The following is a 22585-nucleotide window of genomic DNA, read 5'->3' as shown; positions in this document are numbered from 1 at the left end:
CGGTCGGACATGGAGCACGGCCGGTGCATGGTCGTGACGTAGTACGTGCAGATCTACGTGTGGTGACAGCGTTGCACAGCAGTATTGTGCAAACCAGCCAGTAAATGAGCACACGCGTGCAGCGGAGTGTTGTGCATGTGATGTGCTACAGTGCCCGGTTTACTGGCTCTGAAACATCGTCAATGGTCTCCAGATGTGCAGCAGTGCCACCGTGACAAGTAATACTGCTTGTCAACAACCTACTCAGTTTGAAACGCTTCGTTTACGAGCTCTGAAGCTTTTCATGGAAACTTCAACTGCGAGGAGTTGAATGCTAGTACTTTGCTGGACCGGTGACCATGGTGACCAGGTGCGAGAAGTGCGCACCTCGCAACAGCATCCTGCATGCACTGTTGGCGTCACTGGTTGTGCGTGCATTTCATCCTACAGTGCTGCTAGGGTAGATTCGGTCAAGCCGGTGCTAACAGGATAAGGGAACAGTACAATACTCACAGGGGGATGCCGCCGAATTATTTTCATAGTTGAGCATTGTACTTCTACGCCAACACCTCGGGCATCATTGTTCAACTTGTATTCGTTTTAAATTTTTAAGTTCTGGTTTTTGCGTCTGATCTTGCATGAAATCTATGTTTCGCTCAATCCAGTGCAGTGTTTTGATCAGGGAGTAGTACGGTATTGTACTACTCCCTGGTTTTGATGCTTGCTCAAAGAATAGCACTGCTACGGTTTAGTATTGATTAGATATGTTGAGGATTTCCATGCATGCATCAAGTCTCTGCAGCGCTATGAGTGAGAGCCACCCCAGACACACCAAGACCACGATTGATTGTGAAAAGGCATACATAATTCACTGCTCTAAAAATAGAATTTTCTAAATGCGGAAGCTTTCTCACAGCCTCTCCAAAAGTATTGTAGTGAATGTCAGTAGAGCATATCATGGTGCACATGATCAAGTGTCTGCGTGACTGTTACCACTTACAGTCAACTGACTGAGTCATTGTGTTACTGAGTTGTGCTACTGAATCGCAACTCTTAGTTCAACTGCACGCCACACCATCATGCTGATACGTAGGACAGTGATACGGACACTATAGAGAGGTGCGTGTGTGGCGGAGGACTGGCGTCATTGGTGGCTCGAGTTGGATTTCGGCATACACCTTATCTCCCACTGTCCATCCAGGATAGCAGCGCTTGCAGAAACGGTGACCGTGTCACATTGATTGCCATTCGCCAGAGCAATCGGACAAGCAACAGCCGCAAGCGGAAACACCAGAGAGGTTCTCTGATCCCTGATACACCGCCGCCACAGTTGACCTATACATTCACCATTAGGCGCTACCATGAACAGCACACAGCATCTTGATCCGCACCTGACCACACTACTGTTCTCCTGGTGGCGGGACTCGAGGCTTCAGAGCGGCATCCGAGCTGCTCAGAAATAGCCCGCTGGGTCAGTTGATTGGTGGTCACGAGCGGCACCTGTACTCGAACTCTTCAAACCAATATCCAAGGCCGAGCAGTTGCAGTGATCACGATGCCCGTGGCACCAGCGGCACGGCGGATGTGTCGTCGCGACTCGTGCTAGTCTCAGCGGGCACCATGTCACTGTCAGGATTGTCACGATTCTCCACGAGAGCTTCGAGAAACTCCAGTCCCCGTTGCTCGGCCTGCGTCAGGCCCTCTGGGTCCAATAACTGGTCCTCATAAGCATAGAGGCCCATGACCATGGGTAGGAACATTAGTGCCACCAGAAATCCCAAACCAAATCCATTGAGTGTGCCGAAAGCGGCACGCGGAATCCGTCGCCCCCATGGTTCCTTGGGGACGGTAACACCAAAGTGAGGCTTGTACCCAAACGGATATCCAACAGACAGGGTGGTGAAGCCACAGAAGATCGCGCCGGTTCCTGCCATTATGTCGATGAAATTATGCGTCCGGCTGTGATTGAGGCGATGCGCTTGGTCATACAGCTCATCCTGTGACATGCCTCGTGTTCGCGCCAAGCCCAGCACCGTCGCTGCAACGCCACCAGCAATCTACAAGCGAACAGAGCACAGGTGTACGTACAAACAAGTTAAGACACACACGGGCGTGCATGAACACGCACACACGCGCGTGCACAAACACACACGCATACACAAGCACACACGTACACACAAGCACACACGTACACACACACACACACATGTACACACACACAAACACACACACGCCCCCCCCCCCCCACACACGGCCAATTTATATGTTTCCGCCGGATTTGTGGATTGGGCAGTTATCTGGCCCAAGTACATAATCCCCGTGCAGTGCTCGCTGTGTTTATCGCAGGTAGGGCATTCTGATTTTGATGCTTAGCTCCGCTCACAAGATTCAACAAGATCCAACCTGTGCATTTTGCAGATTTGCGTTCTTCTCCCACAAAGGGCATACAGTACTGGCGGGCGCCGAAGAACGGCCAGGCTAGAATTACGCCAATTTTTAAGAACGGTGTAGGCTGAAATTTCGCAGATAAGAACGGAAACCGTACATTAAAATGTACACTCGGACGTATAACTCTGCATAAATGTATATGTAAGACTGTGCCATCGAATAAGAACGAAACTGCGGTGTTCGCTAAAAATAAGAACGGGCTAGGCTAGAACCCTGACCCCCCGACAGTACTGTATGCGTACATGGTGTGTGCGCGTATGTGTGGTGTTTGTGTGTGTTTGTGTGTGTGTGTGTGTGTGTGTGTATGTGTGTGTGTGTATGTGTGTGTGTGTGTTTGTGTGTATGTGTTTGTGTGTGTCTGTGTGTTTGTGTGTGTGTGTGTTTGTGTGTGTGTGTGTGTGTGTGTGTGTGTGTGCGTGTGTATATATGTGCACGTGTACATGTACATGTATGTGACATGCACATAATGTCATTCATACGCAGCACCATGGTGGACTCAATGTTCGTGCATGTCCATGTGGTATCCATTACACGTACCGTTAGGAGCCCTCCGATAGTGTTGGTTCGACTACAGATGTGGAAGAGGTGGAAGCGTCGTCGGAAGTAGTAGTAGGGTGGCAGTGTTACTAGTGCTGCGCCTGACCCCACCTCCAAGCCTTTCAACAGGTAGTGCTCCACAACGATGCGCTTGTGTTTGTCGATGTGTTCCGCCTCATTGTCTTGAGCTGCTTCCAGCAGTCGAGTTGGATAGCGCCAAAAGGACATAGCCGATCGTAAAGAAGTAATCCACTGGCTGCACTTGCTGCTAGTCCAGAGCTGATCTTCGCCACACTAGAAGAAGTAGAACTAGAAGATAGAATGAATTATTAATTTTCAGAGGGTCCAAACTGCGTACAGTAGTGTAGTAGTAGTAGTATTTAGGATTATGCCTATGGCATAAGTTATGGTATGGTGTTCACAGCTACGCGGGAACAGGGCCTAGTAGGGCTAGGGGGGAGCAAGTCGGACATCCCAAGAAGCAAGTAATAGCGAACACGTTCCTCAACTAATTTCAGATTATTTTAATTTTTGTTCAAAATAGTCACTTGCACTACATCGACGTGCATGAGCTCTGACTGATCTGAGCTGAGCGAGGCGAGGAGCCTTGGCTTGGGCTTGGTCACACGATGCGCGATATGCGGCGCAGAGTCGCGTCGACGATATGCGCTATGCACACGGCGCGGCGGTACGCCGCACGCGCAGCGCGAGCTAGTGCATGCTATGACTTTTTTGAAACTTTTCTGTTCCAGCGGCTATGTGTCGTGTCGTGCACGCGCGCGCGTGACTGGTGAGAACTGAGAAGTCTGCAGACCTGAGTCTGAGACTCGCATGCCCGTACCCGTGACCATGGTGACGTAACACTGCTGGCGGCATGCGTCGCGCGTACCGCGTACCGATGACTTCACGAGTTCAGCAGCTGCATTTTGATTTTGAAGATACATTAATTTTACTTACTTCTTTTCAAAACATTCAGTCGTCCTTTCATTTCAGTCTGGTTTGTTTCGCTTTATTTGAAGAATTGTCGACAAAGGCAGATCTGAAGAGCTTATTGCAGCAGTGAGAAATGTGAGGCATCGAAGTATTAGCTGATTGGATTCTGCCGAATTGGTCTCGTCTCGTCTGCGATATTGAATCCAATTCCGGTCAGACTGGAAAGTCGAAAAATGCAGCATCTTAGTGAGACACCTTCGAAGGGCTCAAGTCGCCTTGCAATGGACCACAGGGCATCTTTCTTTGCTGATACTGTCAAGCAGCTGGCCCAGTCCTATGCTAGTATTCCATCATGCCCTTGGAGAAAGGTATTACTTCGCGCTTGTCCACTATGACATACTGTAAAACTGTGAAAGTAGAAGTGGGTGGAACTTGCAGTTACAATCACGACACTCGCCCCTCGAGTCACAACTTCACCTCTTGAAATGCTTCAGCGAAGCTGATTTTGTTTTGAGAAACCATATTATCAGGTCTCAGTGAAGAAATACAATGTAGTTTTCGGTGTATATGCACTGCAGTGTTATACCCTCAAAGGATTTGTGTAGGTCTCCAGATTTGCAGTACTTCTGTATAACGTACCTGCAAGACACATGAAAGTCAGTACATGTGCACTGTGCTCTATATTATCTGAGGTCCAAGTACACGAAAGTATGCAGGGTCCAAAAAGGCACTTCAGATCTTGTGAAATCAGTCACTCCACCACTTTAGAATGTGTTCTCGTCTTACCCATTCCACTTCCGCATCGCCACCATAGCGAGGACAATTTAACAATTCAGTTGAGATTTTGATATTGCGGACCCTCCAGACAGCTGTTTCTCTCCAGCAGAGCTCATCAGTGGAGGTAGTTGTAGTCATTGAGCCTATGCTAGGGATTGAGTTCGTTTTTGCCTCCCGGGTGCAATGCTTGAGTGCTTTTCTTTCTTTGCATCATCATTTTATGCGGTCAATAAAAACATGCTTCCTAGTAGTAGATAATGACTGCTATGAGGTGAATGAATGATGTTTTATAGGGCAAAACTATAAAACAGTATTGTACACTTTCTCCAGAGAAGTTTGGCATACCCTGTTGTAGGGAGCTGAGGTGCTGAAGGTGATAGCAGTTCTAACACAGGTGATAATACAAGCACACATTGCTGGGACATGGCATGCACAGCGCTAGAAATAGTGCGGAAAGCAATCAACAGCCAGTGCTGTGAGATGTGCTACTAGTGACTTACTTCGGCATATACATGCATACAAAAAGGAATATTGAGAGGCTGGTGTATAAGTGTACTGGTCTTAGTCACGTGACAGGGCCTGGCAGCTGGAAAGTTAGACCGTGGCAGTCCTTGAGGCATTCGCTGCGTTGCCTGCCCGTCGTCTGCGGTCCCCGTCGCCATCTGCCACGTCTTGTGTTCCGTTTGCCCGACCCTGTCACATGTACTGCTTGCTCACAGAGCTTTCTTTTCTTCTTGGTAGTCGTGTGTGTGTGTGTGGGGGGGGGGGGGGGGGTGCTAGTAGAGGTACATGACCCAGTCTGTCCCTGCGGGAATTTGCGGAAAAACTCTCGAAAACTTGCGCAAGAAATTGCGGCAGAAAACAACAAAAAAACAGAACTTGCCAGGAATTCATTTACAGAAAATTGCGGATTTGGGCCAAATCACGAAATTTGTTGCGTCGTATATCTACTCGGGATTAGTCCGAGTCGTACTGTGCAAATAACCTACAGGATCATGGAAAGCACTGTGTGAAAAGTGCATAAAAAAGTGAGGTATAGTACAGAAAACAACAAAAACGCGGGAAACCGCGGATTTTGCTGAAAATCGCGAACTTTGTTGCATCCCTGGAATCGCGATTTCCTGGAGGGACAGCCCAGTGGGTAACTCTGGTCCATGCTCGCTGTCAGCCTGTGCATGAAAATCCCGATCTAAGGTACTGGGCAGAGAAATCCAACCTCATGAATAAAATAGCGCCGGGCGCTACACAGCCCCAGCACTGCAAACACTGTTCTGTGTACTTGAACGCGGCGCTACTGTATTCATGAGGTTGGATTTCTCTGGCCAGAACACACTGTACATGTGTATGTGGGCCCTTGTTTTCCTGTCAGTGCGTACCCGGTGGCTGCAGATTGTATAGAAGTGTACCTTTCTCACTGGGCTAGCCACGAGTACTTTTTTTCGTAGTTGAAGACATACACCGGTCAGAGTCAGGCCAGTGGTAATGTGTAACCATGGTAATGCTGGCTGGATGATGTAGATTGTACTTGTAGCTCGGGAATTTGATGAAACACTACCCAAGGGACCGTCCATAATTATTATTGATCATTTACGGAAATTATTGATAAAGCCGCCTGGCCCCTGGCGGAGTTGTACATTCGGGGTGTTTTTGCGCTCGTGCTGCTAGCTCAAAAGAATTTTTTCAATAGAGGCCTTTATGTTTCATTGGCTCTCCGAGACAGGAGCACTATTGCAGACGGGGCTCTAATCGAGCGAGTCCAGTACATGGGTCTGGCTTTTCAACTAGTAGTGCTCTGCACAGCCTACATCAGCTAAACGGTGTTGCCCTGTTTGGCTTTGCATCTCCTGTGTATGTTTAGGTTGAAAAGCTGTTTGAAATGTGCCCAGCAATACCTGCGGCTGGTTTTCGCCTGTCCATCAACCGTCGCAATGTGAATGCTGTGACGGCCCTAGGCTCCTACATATTCAAGTCAGACTATCATGTTAGTACCTCTTTGCGTGTGTGCGCACGCTTGCGCGTGTGTGTGTGTGTGTGTGTGTGTGTGTGTGTGTGTGCTTGGGGGAGGGGTGTCAGATCCACTCTGATTTTTCAACCACTAGTACGAAGTGTGGTCCTCACTGGGCACAGGGGTACATGCAGCTGGATCCCGACAAGGCACCTTTATGGCGGCAATCCCTTTCCTGCACCTGGTCCTTGACTGTCACGTGGCAAGGCTGTAAGCAGGGGGGGGGGGGGGGGGGGGGTCATACATGTACATGACATTGTGTTTTCAAGCCCACCCGTAGCTTGAAGATTTGGGGGCTAGCGACTGGTGTGTGTGTGTGTGTGTGTGTGTGTGAGTGTGTGCGTGCGTGCGCGGGCGGGCGTGAGTGCACGTGCGTGTGTGTGTGTGTGTGTGTGTGTGTGTGTGTGTGTGTGTGTGTGTGTGTGTGTGTGTGTGTGTGGAGATGCGTATGTGTAACAGTATGTGTAACAGTACGCATGTTTGTGCATGATAAGAGAGAGAGAGCCACGTCTTGTGAAGGCTGCTGTGCTGGCAAGAAACTCTAGAACGTTTGGTGCCACCTTCTTGCGAGTACTGTTGATGATTCATTGTTGTCTGTGTCTTGTACAGCATCAAAGCACTCTGATCCCATACCTGCTAGACTTGGTGGGTGCATTGCAAGACATTGATCAGGTCCTGTGGATGGATGGGGAAGCTCTTCTTCCTAATGGTAAGCAACAGCAGCAGCAGTAATTAGAGTGTTGGTAATTCTGAGAAGGTCTGTGGGTTAGTGCACTGTGCGTGTGAAATGAAACACTTCTCGTTCGTAAGCTCTTCACCTGTCAATTTGTATTGCAAAGACCCAATATTCTACTTTGCAGTTTTGTTGTAACCCACACAGTGAGCCGTGTACACAGTTGCTCAATTTTCTCCCCGGTCTACGTTTGGTTTTGCAGATGGTCTTCTCGCCGAGGACCTGTCTTTCAACCTGTGCCTGCTAATGACCGAAGTAGCTCGACACCAGGATGACTGGAAGAAGAGTGTGAGTGTCCTGGCAGCATGTCATGGCTTGGGCCGTGTTTCCCCGCTCTCCATGCATGTTGCAATGGTCGCAGTATGTGTTGCTCAGTTCTAAGATACATGGAATTGAGTAGAAGATTGGTGGATAGCCATGAAGCTCTGAATGACCACATACTTCAGCCTAGTTCTATTAGCGATGATTGCTAACTTGTGGGTGGAATTGAGCTGACACGATGTTCCATGCCTGTTCCACATGGCTGTGATATTGTTCAGAGGCTCTGTCTGCACGCTCTGCACGTGGGGGTGCTGTATTCAGGTGATGTAAGCAGTTGTAGGTAGATGAGCGAGAACAAACACAGAAAAAAGGAGTAAAGTGATGATTCTCATGCACATACATGTAGACACATCCCAAATCCTACAGGCATGCACTAGTGATGTACATGTGAGGTGGTGTGATCGGGCGTGCTATGCATTGTGATCCTTGTCTCCTCTCTTGGCGTGTCCATGTATTCCTTGTTGCCCGGTATAGGTGTGTGATGCTCTGTTAGACTGGCTTAGGAAGCTGACCGAATACATACAAGCCAACTGCGAAGCCACCAACGAGAAAAAGCAAAGTAAGTATGGCGAACATGTGTGAGAACATGTGTGAGAACATGTGTGAGTGTTGAATGTACATGTACTTCAAGCATTTGCTTTTGACATTTGTCCAAATTGGTGTGCTTGACGAGCTCATTCCCTGTTGCATCCATCATGCTTCACCACTTCCTAACTCTCTCTCCACTACTCGAACTCCAGCACCAACGGCAACAGTTGGTCAATGATGATGCAAAACAACTTTGAATGATGAATGGCCTGCTACGGAGCCTCCGAATCCTCAAAGAAACTAGAGAAAGCCGATGACGCAATCATCTGTATTAGGCCTTGGCCATTGATATTGTATATAAAATGTCAGATCATGCCCTGCATGTGCGTACATGTAGCAACACGATTGTATTATTCATTTTATCGCCGCCTTTCCCTGAGCACGTGATTGATGTGCTCTCTACCTTCACACGGGCATGTATTTCTTGTCAATCTTACATGTTAAGTCCACTCTGGTGCCACGTGATGCTTTAGTACCGTTGATGATTTTTCTCTCCCTTTTTTCCTGTCCACAGGCAAGCTGTGTTTTGCCGCGTTGCCGTCTCTCTTTGGAGTGCTGCGGGCGCTGAGCGGCACGCTGCCGGAACGCGTGGAGACGTGCAACTCGCTGTTCGCGACTGACTTCCCCGTCAGCACCAAGGCCAATGACATTGCGAACAACCGGCGCAGCACCATGCTAAAGAGCATACACGGCCATCCGTTGAAAGACGGCAGCGTGGACTCGGAAGCGGCGGCTGCGGCGGTATTGCGCAACCGACGCAAGAGCAAGTCGACGACAGCGTTTGATGAGAAAACCGAGCCACTTCTTGCAGCATCTCAGGCTTTGCAGCTGGATTCCATCTGGAGCATACAACACGTGCAAGTCATTGTCAAGACCGTAAGTACTTATGGTCCCGTCGATTCATACACATCAGTAGTTGTTTGTGCGTGCGTGTCTGTGTCTGTGCCTGCATATGTGTGTGTGTGTGTGTCTGTGTGTGTGCGTGTGTGCGCGCGCGCGTTTGTGACTCGGTTACAGCGCACTGAGACAAACGACTCTTGGCTGTGTGTTTTTGCTCTCTCTCTCTCTCTCTCCCTCTCTCCCTCTCTCCCCTCTCTCTCTCTCTCTCTCTCTCTCTCTCTCTCTCTCTCTCTCTCTCTCTCTCTCTCTCTCTCTCTCTCTCTCTCTCTCTCTCTCTCTCTCCCTCTCTCCCTCTCCCCCTCCTCCTCTCTTTCTCTCTCTCTCTCTCCCTCTCTCCCTCTCCCCCTCCTCCTCTCTTTCTCTCTCTCTCTCTCTCTCTCTCTCTCTCTCTCTCTCTCTCTCTCTCTCTCTCTCTCTCTCTCTCTCTCTCTTCTCTCTCTCTCTCTCTCTCTCTCTCTCTCTCTCTCTCTCTCTCTCTCTCTCTCTCTCTCTCTCCCCCCCCCCCCTATCCCCCTTGCTCACCTGTGTATGCGTGCACACTGCAGATTCTGTCCACTGCAGACCAAGCAATATGTGATAAGTTGGACGCGTCCTTGGAAGATTATCGCACAGTAAGGGCTGGATATGTATACTGGCTGTAACATTTGTGTCTGAGATGATCCTGCACTGGTTGGTCTCCTTCAACTGTTGTGTAGGACAGCTATGGAGCAATATATCACCCAGCGTGATGACCAATGTCGACACGAAACAAGATTGCACTTATTCGTATAGCCAAGCACATAGTCCCACTCATCATGTATTGTACACATTGAATGGTGGAGCAAACCAAGTGCTTAGGGTATTGCAAATTAGCTTATGCCTGACTGCTGTTGACCACTGACTCATCCATGCACTCTTTCTTGCTGTAGTTTCTTTTCTTTCTGCTCTACTTTGCTACCGTCTATCTATTTTGTAGTGTGCTCTGTTGGTTGATGGATATACTGTGCTTGATTCCATGGGGTTGTGGATTGTGTGTGTGTGTGTTTGTGTGTGTGTGTGTGTGTGTGTGTGTGTGTGTGTGTGTGTGTGTACATGTGTGTGTGTGTGTGTGTGTACATGTGTGTGTGTGTGTGTGTGTGTGTGTGTGTGTGTGTGTGTGTGTGTGTGTGTGTGTGTGTGTGTGTGTGTGTGTGTGTGTGTGTGTGTGTGTGTGTGTGTGCATCCGTCTGTCTATGTGCGTGTGTGTGTGCACATGCGTGCGTGCGTGCTTGTAACCACGTGCGCTCGCGTTGTTCCCTTTTGTCTAGGTTGCCCCGACGTTCCCTCACACGACGTTTAGCGACGAGCTCATATTCCACATCCTCTCGCTAGCCAGAGATGTTCTGGCACCTCATCGAGGTCAGCCCCGTTTTCTTACTCCTAGCTGTGCCACTTTGGCACAGGGGTTCTAGGAATCATTGCAGTGGCGGTATAATGTATTGGAGTGGGCTTTGAGCTGCTTATCATTACGTATGATGAAGCCGTGAGCATGCTGAACCCTCATGTGCATCCTAGTACAGCAGTCTCCATATTACTTTTCTGGGGTTGGGTTTGGTTTTGCTGTGAGCTCAGTAGTCAGTTTTAGCTCTTCTTCTTCTTTTCTGTTGCGTATTTATCTTTCCCTTATGTTCGTGGTGTTTCCCATTGCAGCCTTCTCGGTGCGTGAGTTTGCCGGCCTGGTGCAGGAGAAGGCACAGACTATGCTCTCGGTGGGCCAGAGTCGTGTGTTCATGCCGCGCCGCACCAGCGAGCCCGACCTCACCTCTGCCAACCAGGCGTCGCTGAAGCAGCGCTTGCAGCCGGGCACGGCGGCCTACTCGTCGCGCATCGATGCCATGGCGTCGGCACTCGACTTGCTCGTGTGGAGCTGCACGTCAGAAACAGGTTCGTTCTGTTCTGAACCCCTCCCAGAACCGTGGAAAGGTACATTGTGCTCTGCAGTGCTACAGCAGTTGTGTGTTGTAAGCGACGAGCCTCCCTCTCTGCTCTGCCCATCTATCTACCACAGTATAACACGTCATTTTCGGTGTAGCTTTAATGTCGGTAGAGAAAACAAGGCAGATAAATTTAGATTCTGCCTAAAAGGCACTGGAGTATGCACTGTATGTGAAGGGAATGCCGGTCTCCTAATTCTACATTACACCTAAAACTGAAATTTTAATACACCTAAACTGACATGTTCTATAGAGTAACCGTTTATAGCGTGGTCTTTGGGTAGCGTGGCCTTCTGTGATGTGGTCCCCCTGAGACCTCGTGATAAGGTTGAAAATGAATCGCACGTGACCGCTGATTTTTGGTTTTGTTCAATGATATGAATTTGATGCAGAGCTTTGCACACAGTGGATCGAGAGAGGGAGGCTGTGTTGCTGTGTTGAAATAATTGTTTGATATGAATTTAATTCATGTAAATCTGTCATAATTTTGTACCTGCTAAAATGATTTCTGAGAAAATGGTTGTACATGTAGGTACAGGGTTATGATGACGTAGCATGATGATCAGCTAACTAAAGGCCCCATGAAAACACCATTTATTAGCCGTGCTAATGACTATGTGATGCAAAGAATAATTACTCATCAAGTCAGCTTTCATTGGCCAACACGCATGCACGCACGCGCGTGCAAGCGCGCGCGCACACACACACACACGCACACACACATCACCACTACCACCACTACCAAGTTCAACTGCCCTACCCTACTCTGCTTTCAGAAATGTGAGTCAACAAAATAAGGAAATAAACAGGAAAGGATGAGAGCTCGAAAAGAGCGGGACAGTTGGTGACAGAGACGCGCATGCCAGTTGTGGCCCTAGGCCCTAGCAGACCTGCAAGAGCAAATCTCACACGACATGGTACACGCTGGTCTAGTAAGCATGTGCAAACTCAAAGTTGGTCAATGGTGGTGGGCACATGACGTCTGCCTCTTGAGCAAAGCTTCTCATCCATGCTGTGGGACAGTGAGACGCCATCATTCAAGCCACTGTGCGTGCACTGCGCCGTCTCTGCCTTAGCGCGCGCGTACAGCATTACTAGGAGGGCTGCAACGGGTAGGGGTTTGGTCGGGTAACGAGTTCGAGTACTTCTTTCCGGGCAGCATGGGTACCCTATCGGGTATTTTTTGACATAGTTTGTACAGTGGGTGTGCACTTGCTCTACATAGAAAGTGTACAGTAAGCATGTAGCAGTGCTTTTATATATGCATCGTTGCGAAAACACCGTACTCCAACTACTAGATCGGGTTCATAGGAGCAAATGCTACCCGAATACCCGCTCTAATTACGCGTAAGGGTAGCACCAAGAGTACATAACCTCCAAGAGTGTGCAACTCCAGCTATGGGGTCTGCGACGGCAGAACTTCACATCACGTGATGAACCCGTACACATTTTTTGCACTCTGTGCATGATAGGTACAGGGTTGTACGCAACCCAGCTTTAAGGCACTTTGCACTGTTTGCCAGCGTAACCTTTTGAACTATGTCACGTGATGTGAAGTTCTGCCGTCGCAGCACAGCATAGAGGTTGTGCAGGCAGTTGCACACTCTTGGGGGTTATGTACTCTTGGTAGCACGGGTACCCTTCTACCTGATGACACCCCTAATTACTAGCAATTAGTTATGATGGCTGCTAATCTAATTCCCTGGTCTTTGAGTAATGTATTGCCTGAAAACCAACTCTTGCTTGTTGGTTTGTGTATAACTAATCCTTGTACTAATGATGCGATGGCGTTCTTTGTAACCATGGTAACCGTAGTCATCCGTACTCCGTGTGCTGACAGGTCTTGTTAACGCTCTTCCTATCTTGTTTGTTTCTTTCTCTTCTTGTCCCCTTTCCCCCGTGTGGTGTGTTCAGGTGCTGACAGTATTCTGCAGATCCTCACCAATCAGTTGGCGGAACAGGCCTCGGCTCGTTTTGAGCTTAGTCACCTTGCATTGCGCTTTGCTGCTCTCTCCGTAAGCCAACATGGCACTTCTTTGACTATAGCCCAGGGGCAGAACTCTGAGAATCAGCATGATTATGGCTGTGCATAACTCTACCACGTGTGTAGTAGTACATGTACATTAATCAGCATCGGCAATCATTCATGTACAAACTACACGTACCGGTATATGTGCTACTCGAAAGGCAAACTTATGGCTTTGGTTTCTAAGAATGAATGTTCGAGCAACAAAGGTATATGCATCAACATGGCTTAGAACAAAGGTTTTTATGAACAGGTTGGGGGGGGGGGGGGGGGGGTATATCCTATGGCTGTGATTGGTCAGCAATGACGTGGCAGTTGATTACGCGCTTGGCAGCTGTGGCTGGATTGTGATGGGACAGGGCGGGTAATGTACATTTGTATGCGTTGCTACAGGGCAAGAATGTATGGTGTAAAGATCAACGCATGTTCACAAGTGTCGATATGCATGTAAATTATGTTCATCTCAATTTTGCGTGCTTGTCTGTATTTGGTTATGTGCATGTATTGTCGTGATTAGGGAATGGGTACAATTGCCGAATCCTTTCCACATCTGGCCAGGTAAACACAGCACATCCTGCTGGTGTTACACTACAATGTGCATGTTCTGTGTGTGGTGGTGGTGGTGGTGGTGTGTGTGTGCGTGTGCGTGTGTGTGTGTTAGTGGGTGCGTATTTGTACATTCTGAGCACCTCTTTCCTGTGGACTGTGCTGCTTTTTTTTCCTACATGCCCACTCTCTTTGTCTGTGTAATGCAAATTCTCTGAGGAGAATGCCAGATAAACATATGTTTACCACTCCAGTTCTGTGTTCTGTCTGTGCTGTGGTATCCTCTCAGTGACCTATCTTTCACCTACATTACTCAGTACCTTTACAAGCGCTGTATTGTGCAGCTCACGTTGTGCTTGTTCGTAGCAGGCAGTTCACAGTGTATATGTATTCACAATAGCAGGACTTGCCCTACCGACCATGCTAGTCTGCTATACACCGCAGGAGTGTTTTTCTCCTGCACCGTGTTGTGTTTACTGACGGGCATGGTGTGTGTTTGTTGACTCTCCTTCTGTCCTTCTGTGCACAGCATATGCTTAGAAACAATCAGTGACTACCTGACCGACCCGTCCCCGCTGCTGGTGCGCCTGAACGAGAAGTGCCAGAAAGGCGGCCCGCAGTCCACCATGTCCACTGAGAAGTTCAAGTTTAGTGCCGGTGCCACCACAACGGATGGCGCGACGTACCATCGTAACGAGCTGCGCAAGATTGTCGACTCGCCAATGTCGGCAGTGGCCCAGGTGGTGGAGCTACTGTGCAACTTGGCAGTGGAGAATATTGTCAGGTAACACACGTTTTCAAAAACATTCAGAAATGTTCGTCCCCGGGGCCCCAAATCCTGTTTGATCAGCCAGTGTTATCTAGTTTTCATCTCTCAGGCTTTCAGTTCAATCTCTAGCACTTTACATCCAATATCACTTTTACTTTGACATACTCTTTTAGTTTTAGGTCATGTTTACAGTTCAGTCAGAGGTTCAGATAGAATAGGGACGTTTAGCAATGCGAAAGTTCGAAAGAAAATTCGAGTCTGGGAATGAGTACAGAAACAAAGGTCAAAACTTCGAAAACTTGGACGCGAAGTTGCAGTGGTTTGCGAAAGTTATTTTCTCTTTCCTCGGTACGCACTTGACTCCTCTCTCTCCCTCTCTCTCCCCTCCTCCTCCTATGTTCAGGTGCATTCGTGCCGGCGCCCGTACAAATCCAGAGAAGGCCGGTGCGTTTGTTTCAGCAATGGCTACTAAACTTTACACACTGGAGAACCGCGCGCAGGGGCCAGTGTTTGAGCTAGTTGGCCGCAATTTGGTTGCCTTGCTTGGCCAGCAAGCTAGAATATTTCATCAGACCAGTGGCGTATCAGATCTTGTCTTCACAGCATTTCAACAGAGGCTAGCGCATCCCCCGTCCAAGGTGGATAACATGATCCTGGAGGAATTGGCTGGCTTGATGGTTGTTGCCGGGGTAAGTGAGCTTGTGTGTTCGCCTGTACAGTTCGTGTGTGTGTGTGTGTACGTGTGTGTACATGTGTGTGTGTGTGTGCATGTGTGTACATGTGTGTATGTGTGTGTACGTGTGTGCACGTGTGTGTGTGCGTGTGTGTGTGCATGCGTGTGTGCGTGTGTGTGCATGTGTTGTGGGTGGTTGTGGGCATGCATGTGCGTGCACGTGTATGTGTAAGTGCACATACTGATGGCCACAGTACTGTCGGGCGCCGAAGAACTGGGGGGTCAGGGTTCTAGCCTAGCCCGTTCTTATTTTTAGCGAACACAGCAGTTTCGTTCTTATTCGATGGTACAGTCTTACCTGTACATCTGTGAAAAGTTATACATCTGAGTGGACATTATAGTGTATAATACGGTTTGCGTTCTTGTCTTCAAAAAATCCAGCCTACACCGTTCTTAAAAATTGGCGAAATTCTAGCCTGGCCATACTTCGTCGATCCGTTCTTCGGCGCCCGACATTACTGTATGTAGTACTCATACATTGTTGTTTTGTCTGATGCAAGGTTTATTTGATGACTACATGTCCTCAGATGGTCCCCCCAGGGAATCTGTCAGAGCAAATCCTGTTTGTGTGATGTTATGTTTGTGTGATATCATGTTTGTGTGATGTTGTGTTCTTGCACAGGGAAAGTACCAGTCCCGCGTGCTGGAAGTGTATCGTCTTGTCCTCGAGTCATCCATCTCAGCTACGTATGATCCGAACAGCAGTGCCATTACCTACACGTAAGTCCACGAGTTGTCATGTTGAAAATAAACTGCTGTACAGTCAGACCTCGCTTATCCGGTCCTCTTTTATCCGGATCCCTCGCTATCGGTCCTCTTTTATCCGGATCCCTCGCTATCCGGAAGAAAATTGTTGGTTACCGATTTACAGCATATGCCATGCATACTTAAAGTATGTGTGTTCGATTATCCGGTTCCCTCGCCTATCCGTATATTTTTGCGGAAAACGAATGTGTGCGGTTAAGCGAGGTCTGACTGTACTGATATTTCAGTAGGCGATGCATGCTTGCTGTATTCTAAACCACCGTCAACATGGTCAAAACCCAGTCAGCTAGCCGTTCGCCGTGATGGGGCTTGCGCAAAGTTGACGTGCGGCCTTTGGTGCATACACAAAATGGGTACACTCCTTGCACATCAACTTTCTTGGTTTAGGATTTAATTTTTGTTGATAAGACCTCCAACTCCCCAACACTGTATCAGCAAACGCAGGCTTACTACTATGCTAGTACCCTTCTTCATATCCCAATTGTTATTGTCGTCCTACTTTTACCCCACCACCGGCGGAAATAGGCTGAAAATGCCCTTTCTTGCCTCCCCACATGGGGGGGGGGGGTACCATGGACTTCTTATGCCCCCCCCCCGGTGTAGGGCCTTACACGTCTGCAGTGTGTACTGTTGTACATTGGTCATGCAGGCTAATGCATACTCTGCATTTTTACTGAGTATTACTGTAGTATAACGGGCAGCAAATCTAACCCGTGCTCATGGTCAATATGCATGTACATGTACCTACAGCTCTACCAGTTCAGTTCAAGTTCAAGTGTAGGGCTGCGCAGAACCTGGCACTGTTTTATTCAGGCAGGCCGAGTTTTAAGTACATGGATTTATGCTTTCTGTTTAAAGCGTATTTCCTGCAAAATAGGTGTTGGACGTAAACTTGAATGCTACTTTCACTGTTTGTGTGTGTGTTTCTGTACAGACACTGCTCTCAGAGTGTATACACTGGACTCGAGAATGTGGCTGGGGAATTGAAGACAGATGCTGAGAAGGAACAGTTGTTACAGCGTGTCCTCGACCTCTTTGTGCAGCAGGCACTTGATGGAAAAAAGCAGAGTGAGAAAGCCTCAGCTACAACCAAGGTGATTACGTGTTGGCTGTCTCTCTCTCTCTCTCTCTCTCTCTCTCTCTCTCTCTCTCTCTCTCTCTCTCTCTCTCTCTCTCTCTCTCTCTCTCTCTCTCTCTCTCTCTCTCTCTCTCTCTCTCTCTCTCTCTCTCCTCACTCACATTCTTACGCTTATCCTCACACGCTCTGTCTCACACAAGCACACAGACAAGCACATGTTGCATGCACACACACACACACACACACACACACACACACACACACACACACACACACACACACACACACACACACACACACACACACACACGCACACACGGACAACACAGTCATTACACACTTAGTACAGCATGTGCCTTTCAAGTACTGTATAGCCATGTCACTTACCGGTATAATTTATATTGCTGTGAGGTGAAAGTAGTGGGATAACGAGTGAAGACCCCCTAACTATGACTTTGTGCCCATTTGTGTCTTACTGGGTACTTTCAAATGAAAATGGACGCTCAACACTATGGATGTGGCTGTGCTATCTTTTCAGAAACAATAGCCAAATTCTGAGTAGCAGATACTCCTGAGTAATTTTTAGAGAGCGGGGTTTTATCTTTCATGTAAAAGACTCTGTGCCCAACGCTTTGAGCATTATTCCGGCAGCAGCTGTTGCTACTTTCTTGGTACTCAACAGTATGATTTATTCCTTTCCTCATTGCTTTTGTTTGTTCCTGTCATTTGCTGCAGGCATCGTCGCAATCCTTTCATCTCGGTTTCCTGTTGTCTATTCTCGCCAAGGTAAAACATGCCCGTGCTGGCTTTTTCCGTGCAATTTTGTTAGAATACCCATTGTTGTGAGCCTGTCACCTTCTTTGCTACCCACATAAACTTACTGTATGCACGCACAAAATGGGGCCCTATCTACATCGTGGAAATCTGACCTGCGTGCCGAAAGCAGCGCCGAGACTGACGTGGCCCTCGGATGGGTTTCTTAGACCGTGTATGATGTGATTGAAATAGAAACGCGGCGCTGCTTTTGACTTGTGGGTCCGATTTCTATGGCCACGAGTGTGCAGCAAACGATTTCCAACGGGCGGCGAAGTGATTGCAGGACACCGTCTTGGTTGTGCTGGTGCTGCTGTTGTTGGCTGCAGCAGTGGAGATGCTACAGCCTATTCAATGCTCTTAGAGCTGCAGAGGCAAAGACGTGTACTTACGTGGTTCGATGCATGCTTGGTACTTGCTACTGACAGTAACTGTGTATTCTATGTATTGCACAGCTACTGTTTGGATTACCAGCCATTACAAGCTCTGCTCCGCGGATTCGCAAACGCTTCTTCGACTTCTGGCAGTTTGCTGTGGCATACGGCTTTGCCTCCGCTAACTCGGGTAAGGGAGCCATCCTGCATTATTGATAATTTTCAAGGAATGAAAAAGTTTAGTTAAAACCCTCTTTACTCTCCTCGACCCACCCACCCATGAACGAAACATTTTCGTTTAGTGTAAAAGATCGATAGTTACGGACGTTGAGCGCCTACATGGAATTGTGTTCCTCTGAAATATGGTGTTTGTTATTCCATCATGAGAACAGTGCACAGGCCTCTGGCATGCTGTGCCCAGTGAGGGTCCACTGGGGCCAGCAGTGATGACTTGCAACTGGTCTTACGGCAGGTCTATACCTTACTTGTCCTGATCTCTGTAGAGTTCAGACCTTTTTTCCGCACATCAACGCTGTAGGTTTCCGCATTAGTGTGTTCACGAATCTGCTGTCGATCAGCAGTGCTACCTCTGCTATTCGGGTGTACTACTGTTGGGTGAGTCTCATACCTGTGTGTGTACTTGTATGTGTGTATTGTGCATGTGTGCGTATGTAACTATCTCTGTATCTGGGCATACATGTGTGTGTGTGTGTGTGTATGTGTGTTTTGTGCATGTGTGCGTATGCAACTATCTGTGTATGTGGGCACACATGTGTGTGTATGTGTGTGTGTATGTGTGTTCTGTCACTTTTGTGCTTGTTGTCAATAGCAATCTGGCCTGAGGAGTGGACGCGGGCGATCCAGCACATCGCTATAAAGTCACCGCATCTTCTGCTCGGCTTTGATTATCTGAAACGGGAGCTGATGCACAACTCAGTGCTGCGCGATGAGCACGTGTCCGTAGCGGAGCTGAATGACCTGCGCGCTACACTGCGCACGCAGCTCTGCTCCAGTGCAGAGCTGGACGTGTTCATAAACAAGCTTGGCCCTACGCTCTGTGTCTACATCCTCTCCATCTATTACCTGGAGCAGCTTAGGTCAGCCCCCCCCCCCCCCCCCCCCTCACTTCACTGTTCTCCGAGTTACACTAAACTCTTCCTAGTCCAGAATGTATCATTGACAAAAGTGCGTAACCCCAAGAGTATACAACTCTGCATATGGGGTCACCGTCTGGCACGGAGCGCTGCCTGCATTACGTAGCCACGAATCGCGGGCCATTGCTTCATTGTTGATCTGCTACAGTTTTCTGCTTCCGAATCCGCTTTTCTCGGAGACTTCGGATGCGTCACGCACAGGCATTGCCGTTGAACTTGCCGTATTGCACTTGCAATCCTTGAGGCTAAACCGTAGGAAGACTCAAATCCAGGCAGCTGGATCGTCATTTCAGGGGTGATGTGTACTACAGGCGTAGCAACTCTGACCTCTTGACTGGGTAACGATCCTAGTGGCTTGGTGGCCCCAGCGCTGTGCACTGACTTTGCCACCGCCGTATTCACGGGGGAGGGGGAGATTTCTGTTTGCCGCGACTGTAGTATGTGTGTGATTAGGTTTTCAGTGATCCTGGTTGCTGTACAGCATTCCTTTTTCATGGGAGAAATGCATGCATTCATTGAGGGAAACGCACACACGCACGCACGTACGCACGCACATACACACGCACGCACGTACACACGCACACACACACACACACACACACACACACACCATTCCAGAACTGCGGTGATTGGGCCACGGCTATGTTAGTATTGAATGAGCTACTTGTGCAGGCCAGTGCTATCTCGGTGATACGTCTTCGGCAATCTAGATGATGTTGTCTGAAAGCAGCAACAGCTACTGGACTACTAAGTAGTGGTTGAGGACGTGCTGCGTGTATTTGTATTTGTATTTATGGATTCTCCACAGGCTTTTAAATAGCCTAAATCGAATTAGTCTCCGTGTAAATGGTGTTTTATGCTGTGTTCATGGTGTTTCTCTTTGTTGCGTTTTCTTTGAACGTGTGTCGAACACAGGGTTCAGGAGCAGCCGTCGCTGATCGTCGATCTGTTTGTTTACCTAGAGGATCGCGGCATTCGGATCAACAAGGATGGCCTGCAGTCGTGTGTTGCTGCTGTTGCCGAGCGCATTTTCCAGCAGTATTTGGACATCATGGCGGCACGGGTAAGTGTTGTGTTGGGTTGGACAGAATGTCTATGTCTGTGTGCATTGCACAATCTACAGTTCAGTATTGTCAGTACATAATATATATTCAGGCTGCCAGTCTCAGACCTGTATCTCTTTGGTATGACACGTGTAGTAGTCCTATTGTCGAGCATATGTCATGGCCGGTGACCAATCTAGTGCCCATCAGGCAGTCGATCAACAAAATAATAATAGTAATTATAGTCGACCATCCAGCCGATCATTATTCCCACCTTAATGAGCTTGTTCCGGTTCTCAGACAAGTAGCAGGTAGAAGGAGAAGATGGATTGTAGTGCTTAGAAAGTGGCAATTGGCCACCCGGCCCAGCAATAGAGGAGACATGGTACTAGTATATCGTAATGTAGTTCTATCTTGCACACGCATCTGATGCCCTACTGACACACTTCGTGTACCTAGGCTTGAGTTGAGGATGATTGGTGTTTGTGCATGTGTGTGTGTGTGTGTGTGTGTGTGTGTGTGTGTATGTGTGTGTGTTTGTGTGTGTTTGTGTGTGTGTGTGTGTGTGTGTGTGTGTGTGTGTGTGTGTGTGTGTGTGTGTGTGTGTGTGTGTGTGTGTGTGTGTGTGTGTGCGTGCTTTCATTCTCCTGGGTGGTTACCAACAGCCAGTGTATGCCGGAGTATGTGGTGTGGTGTGTGTGTAGAAAAAAATGGAAGAATGAAAAATAGGGATTCACTGGCCAGAAAAAGTCACTTCAAACAGCTGTGTGGTGGATACCAGGCTAAAAATAGTGTCGGTCAATTCATCAGCCTTGCAAGCTGTTGAATGGTGTAATCCCAGCACAAGTTGCTATGTCTAACATAGCTGTTCGCTATCATCGCTTCCACGATGGGCATGTCTGAGGTCTGAGGTGTGTGCGTGTGTGCGTGTGTGCGTGTGTGTGTGTGTGTGCGTGTGCGTGTGCTTGTTCCCCGCAGGTCAAGTCCATCTCCAGCGAGAAAGAGCTAGAGGATGTTGCCATCTACCTGCTTGTCCAGTTCAACAACAAGCTCAGTAAACGTGTTGCTCGCTTGGCAGACAGTTTCTTTTCCAACATGGCAGAGCGGTATGTTCTGTGCGGTAACACCAGTTTGTATTTGTGTGCGTGTCCCTGGTATCCAGCAGAGCTGCTGGCACATACACACCTGCCATAGGCATTGTGATGTCATGTACATGTAGAGCTGAGTTTTTGCCGCGCCCAAAACTTTGCACTGCTGATCTATGGTCTTGTTTTGCAGTGTTGCTTTGTTTTCAACAAACTACATACGTAAAACGGCTCATTTAATTAAGCGCCGGTGATAGTTTAGCAATTTTTATTGAAAGGAGAGTGTTTTCGCTAAAGTTTTGCCGCGTCAGTCGAAATTTTGCATGCACAGTACAATGTAGTCATCTTTTAAACTCTGAAACTCGGATCGCTAAAATATTTCATCGCAAATTGGTCTAGATTCAGAAAACGCTAAAAATTGTACCCGCTAAAAATTAGCCGTTCTACAGTATTGTGAGCGTCGACGAAAAGGAAAAGCCATGCACCTGTTGTACATGTATGTAAGCATACAACAGCATAATAATAATAACATGTCATCAGCATAATGAAGGAAAAAGCCACTTGTACGGGCAAGTCAACATGCATATCATCAAACTTAAGTGATCAGTCATCAGCATATGTCATCAGCTCCTAGTCCCTACTCGATAAGAACGGGAAATGAAATGTTGGCCAGTGTAGTGTACATCTGTCCTATTGTGATGCTCTTTTTTCTGTGTTATTTTACTTGTGTTCTAGGTTTCCGCATGTGCTGTGGAATCGGCGCATTATCTTCGCCCTGCTTGACATGCTGGCTGCCCTGACGGACGTGATGAAGGATGAGGTACGTTGAGCGGCGTGCGTGCACAAACAACCAGTGTGATTGAGCAAGGCTTTCATGCCATTGTTGATCCGCTTTCATGCCAGTGTTGTTGGTCTGTCTAGATTGACCGTACGACCGGTCTATTTTTAGAGCATTTCCCACCATCTTGTGCGCTCTCTTCTGAAGTCGATCTGGTTTTTTTGTATTCTCTTTCTCTTTCATCTGCG

The 22585-nt window shown here is 48.2% G+C and overlaps 2 protein-coding genes across 4 annotated transcripts in view; one reads left to right on the top strand and one right to left on the bottom strand.

Moving 5' to 3' along the window:
• Positions 1-822: 822 nt before the first annotated feature.
• LOC135817500 (uncharacterized) lies at positions 823-3532 on the bottom strand. The gene is made up of 2 exons (XM_065330702.1): positions 2965-3532; positions 823-2036 (listed from the first exon to the last, which is right to left on the bottom strand). The coding sequence occupies exons 1-2, from the start codon at positions 3190-3192 to the stop codon at positions 1530-1532; spliced, it is 735 nt and encodes a 244-aa protein (XP_065186774.1). The 5' UTR covers positions 3193-3532; the 3' UTR covers positions 823-1529.
• A 386-nt stretch (positions 3533-3918) lies between these two features.
• LOC135817498 (phosphatidylinositol 4-kinase alpha-like) overlaps positions 3919-22585 on the top strand; it is a 46799-nt gene continuing 28132 nt past the window's right edge. For 2 of the 3 annotated variants that reach the window (XM_065330700.1, XM_065330698.1), the window contains exons 1-21: positions 3919-4265; positions 6533-6655; positions 7289-7388; positions 7615-7700; positions 8208-8292; positions 8836-9197; positions 9767-9832; positions 10508-10598; positions 10890-11162; positions 13088-13188; positions 13717-13757; positions 14275-14529; positions 14918-15203; positions 15870-15967; positions 16947-17106; positions 17826-17876; positions 18359-18467; positions 19107-19374; positions 20347-20494; positions 21453-21580; positions 22295-22379. In XM_065330700.1, the coding sequence (XP_065186772.1) occupies positions 4131-4265; positions 6533-6655; positions 7289-7388; positions 7615-7700; positions 8208-8292; positions 8836-9197; positions 9767-9832; positions 10508-10598; positions 10890-11162; positions 13088-13188; positions 13717-13757; positions 14275-14529; positions 14918-15203; positions 15870-15967; positions 16947-17106; positions 17826-17876; positions 18359-18467; positions 19107-19374; positions 20347-20494; positions 21453-21580; positions 22295-22379 (3051 nt within the window). In that variant the 5' untranslated portion in view covers positions 3919-4130. The remainder of the gene's footprint in view (positions 4266-6532; positions 6656-7288; positions 7389-7614; positions 7701-8207; positions 8293-8835; positions 9198-9766; positions 9833-10507; positions 10599-10889; positions 11163-13087; positions 13189-13716; positions 13758-14274; positions 14530-14917; positions 15204-15869; positions 15968-16946; positions 17107-17825; positions 17877-18358; positions 18468-19106; positions 19375-20346; positions 20495-21452; positions 21581-22294; positions 22380-22585) is intronic. The other variant, XM_065330699.1, reaches the window with a different exon arrangement.

The sequence above is a fragment of the Sycon ciliatum genome, chromosome 5 (assembly GCF_964019385.1).
Source record: "Sycon ciliatum chromosome 5, ocSycCili1.1, whole genome shotgun sequence".
NCBI classification, from domain to species: domain Eukaryota; kingdom Metazoa; phylum Porifera; class Calcarea; order Leucosolenida; family Sycettidae; genus Sycon; species Sycon ciliatum.
The sequence above is the reverse complement of the archived record's forward strand: the minus strand, read 5'-3'. Positions and strand labels throughout refer to the sequence as shown.